Below are 4,001 nucleotides of genomic sequence, written 5' to 3'. Positions count from 1 at the left end.
TATTATTATTATTATTATTATTATTATTATTATTATTATTATTATTATTATTATTATTATTACCTCTGTACAAATACATCCTTCAGTCAATCAGACACTATCTCTTTATCGCTTCAGTAAAAAATAGATATCTGCTATATTCTGGGATGCATTCAGATTTTCACTTATCTCCTATTTCGATTGAAAGCTGGCATTGGATGACTTACTGGAAGGTGAGAATTCCATAGCACAAAACAGAAAAACCTGCCTCTTACCATTCGCAAAAAGGACAAGTAGCAGAGTATAAGCATCCACAACTCTACTGGTGGAACTTCATAGGAAACATGAAAAAAAAAACAAAAGAAAATGATATCTAGGGCCCAGGTGTTTAAATTAAATACAGCTAATATATTTAACTCATGGAAGGCTGTCAACTGGTTTGATAAACCCTATGGTGTTATGCTCCCCATCATCATAATTATTATTATTATTATTATTATTATTATTATTACCATTATCACAATCATCGTCATCATCATTATCATTATTATTATTATTATTATTATTATTATTATTATTATTATTATTATTATTATCTTTATTTTGTTTATTAGTTATTATTATGACTAATAAAAAAAGACTAAGGGAAGCAGTGAATGTGACATGGTGTCATTCCCCCTTCCTTAGAAACTCGTGTCTAATAAAAAAAATCATTACTATCATTATTATCATTACTATTATTATTGAGTGAGAGAGCACTACATACTATCAAAGTGACACTGAGGTACAAATATACGAAGCCTGATATACTCAGCATGGCTACCCGTCTGATAAGGGTACACCAGGCACATGCATCACAATCATATGTGCGTGACATGGTGATCTCATATCAAGATAAACAGCACATGACCTTGCTGGTGGGGCCAAAGACACTTTCCTCTTTGATCCAATCCACATTAACTTTTTCACATTCTACATGGAGAGGAAATTGAGAGGAGAGGGCAAAGTGCCAACCACCAATAAATCTATTAAAGGTGTGTGAGAGTTGCAAGAACGACCCAAGTGAATGGGCCCACTCTCACCGTATACCTGTAGGTGGTGGAATGACAGCTATGGGAGAGTGTCCACTTTTGGTAGTTAGGGTAATTTACAGAATCCCCTCCCCCCACAGATACCAACAAAGATGATGATAGTAGGTCAACTATAATACTTGCCGAGAGTATGAAGAGGAGTCATATAAGACTCACCACAAATACCTTTAGCAACCAATGTAAACAACATATGTAGTCATTCAAATCATGTGCGTGTGCATGCACGCACATCTATATATAAACATTCACACACACTCACATTTATCGTGGGTGGCATGATATGAAACTAAGCCAAATATACTGCAAATCTATAGTAAAAAATACAGCCAGAGCTGTTGTCGGAGGCAATGATGGTGGATAAGGCAGTGCTATTAGTATCATAACGTAAGTGATAACACTAGTGGTGATGGTCAAAGTAGTAGAAGTGTTAATGGATATTAACTATACTCTAAGGCAATCAATGTTACAGTAGTAATAGAAAGATAAATTTCCCTTCCTACCAAGATGTATTTTTTGAACAGCTTACATCCCTACAAATGTTCATTGTTCATTTTATACATCAACTTAGTGATACTATTAATGATTAAATATAGAAATCCCTATCTTAAACCTCTAAGGCCACCATCTGTACACCTTTGTATATAAAATAATAATCATTATAAAATCCAGTTTGTTTTTTTTTAATTCAATAATACTCAATAAGAAATCATTTCATGAATCAAACCAAATAGGGAACTCCTACATAGTTAATTAACCTGTTAGAATTGTAAAAACTGATTCTTGCTCAAATCAGTTAAGATTAATATACATATGAAAACGATGGGATGGCCATAGCTGGTATGCCTTCACTATTGTTTAGGTTGACTTAAGCCTAAACAATAAATAACTTCATGATTTATTAAATAATCAGATATCTTAAATAACTCATGACTTCCTAAATTACCCATTAAGATTTGTCCATTTGTTTGAAAGTTTTCAATAACAACCAACTCACACCTTCCATGAGTTAATTTTGCTGTATTTTCTATTTCTTAACAGGCCCAACGCCGAAACTACAATGGAGCTGTTTGTGGCCCAAAACCAACTGAAAAACATCAAGTAAATTTCAGCGAAGAACAGCTAAGAGCTGGAGAAGGAATCATTGGTTTGCAGGCTGGCACTAACAAGTTTGCTAGTCAAATTGGTATGAAGATTGGAGCTGTAAGACATATTGCAGATATCAGAGCTGATGACATGAACAAAGAGGGCCAAGGTGTAATCTCCCTCCAGGCTGGCACAAACAAGTATGCCACTCAGTCAGGTATGTCTTTTGGTGCCGTCCGCCATATTGCTGATATTAGAGCAGATGAAATCACCCAGGATTCCCAGGGTCATATTGGTTTGCAGAGTGGAACCAATAAGTGTGCCAGTCAGGCTGGTATGAGTGGTTTCGGAGCTGTTCGCCACATCAGTGACATCAGAGCTGATGACATGAATGCAGAGGGTCAAACAGTGATTGGGCTCCAGGCTGGTAGCAACAAGGGTGCCAGCCAAAAGGGTATGAGCTGTATAGGTGGCGTAAGACACGTGGCTGATATTCGGTGTGATGACCATTCAAGAGATGCTGAAGGTATGTTGACTCTGCAGGCTGGTACAAACCAGTTTGCCAGTCAGAAAGGCATGACATCTTTCGGTGCTGTTCGCCACATTGCTGATATTAGAGCTGACCAATTTGACAAAGAGAGCGATGGTTCCCTGTCACTCCAGGCTGGAACCAACAAGTTTGCCAGCCAGGCAGGTATGTCTTTTGGTGCTGTTCGCCATGTGGCTGACATCAGATGTGATGAATTCAGTGAGTCAGGTAAATCTACTATCAGTTTGCAATACGGTCATAACAAGGGAGCTACCCAAACGGGCATGAACATTGGTAAAGCACGACACATCTGTGATTAAGCTGTTTCTTGATGCCTGGAAATCCAACAGTAACGGCAGTATAACCTCCAACACCTTCACCAACTAGTACCATCACCACTGCCACAACAACAACAACTACCGCCGCCACCACCACCACCACATTGGAAGCAACAGTAACAGCAGCAGCAACAACAACAGCAGAAGCAGCAGCAGCAGCAGCAGTAACACCAAGCAATGACATCAACAACAGCGATAATAACAGCATTCACAAAGACAACAAGAGCAATGGTAATTATAACAACAGCAACAATAGTTAAAATGAAGAATATCCAAAGAACGAATGAATGCAAAGGATCTTTGAAATGAACATCATCAGAACAGATAAAGAAAAGGAAGAAGAATGAAAATATTATTATTAAAACAATGCCTTTCTGAAATAAGCGATTATTATTATTATTTTGTATATTTTACATCTTCATTTTTGTGAAGCATCGAATGTCCTTGGAACAATAGATTCATCATGTCCCTTCTGATATGACCGTTTGATCCAAGAGTCAACATAACAAAACAAAAAATCACAAAACAATTTCTAACCAAACAATGACAATAATAAAAAAAAAATTTTTTTAAATTGAAATAATAATAATAATAATAATAATAACAACAGCAACAACAACAACAACAACAACGAGGATAAAGTTAACTTTTGTTGCTGAAAAATTCCTTTAAAAAAAAAAAAAAGCGGAAAACAGAGAGTGCTTCAATAAATCAGGAAATAAGGACAAGACTAAAACTACAAAATGAAAGTGATAAACCTATTAGATGTTATTTGTCAAATTAGAAATTAAAACAAAAAAAAATCCTCCAATGATTGCAATGACTACTACAGGGAAATTTCTTTATTCGAAATGGATATGACAGACACTCACTTGCCCTAAGTTTCAATTATGTTCAACTAGTTTTTCCTATCTTTCTTCCTTTCTTTCAATCTACAACCATGCCATTTAGGTTTGTAAATTGCTTCTTTTTTTTTTTTTT

The 4,001-nt window shown here is 35.9% G+C and overlaps 1 protein-coding gene across 1 annotated transcript in view; it reads left to right on the top strand.

The window, feature by feature from the left end:
* The window catches only part of LOC106882982 (uncharacterized), a 62,607-nt gene that overhangs the window by 36,131 nt on the left and 22,475 nt on the right, over positions 1 to 4,001 (top strand). The window contains exon 5 of the mRNA XM_052975195.1: positions 2,109 to 2,996. Coding sequence (XP_052831155.1) covers positions 2,109 to 2,996 — 888 coding nt within the window. The remainder of the gene's footprint in view (positions 1 to 2,108; positions 2,997 to 4,001) is intronic.

This window comes from Octopus bimaculoides, chromosome 20 (assembly GCF_001194135.2).
Source record: "Octopus bimaculoides isolate UCB-OBI-ISO-001 chromosome 20, ASM119413v2, whole genome shotgun sequence".
NCBI lineage: Eukaryota > Metazoa > Mollusca > Cephalopoda > Octopoda > Octopodidae > Octopus > Octopus bimaculoides.
The sequence above is the reverse complement of the archived record's forward strand: the minus strand, read 5'-3'. Positions and strand labels throughout refer to the sequence as shown.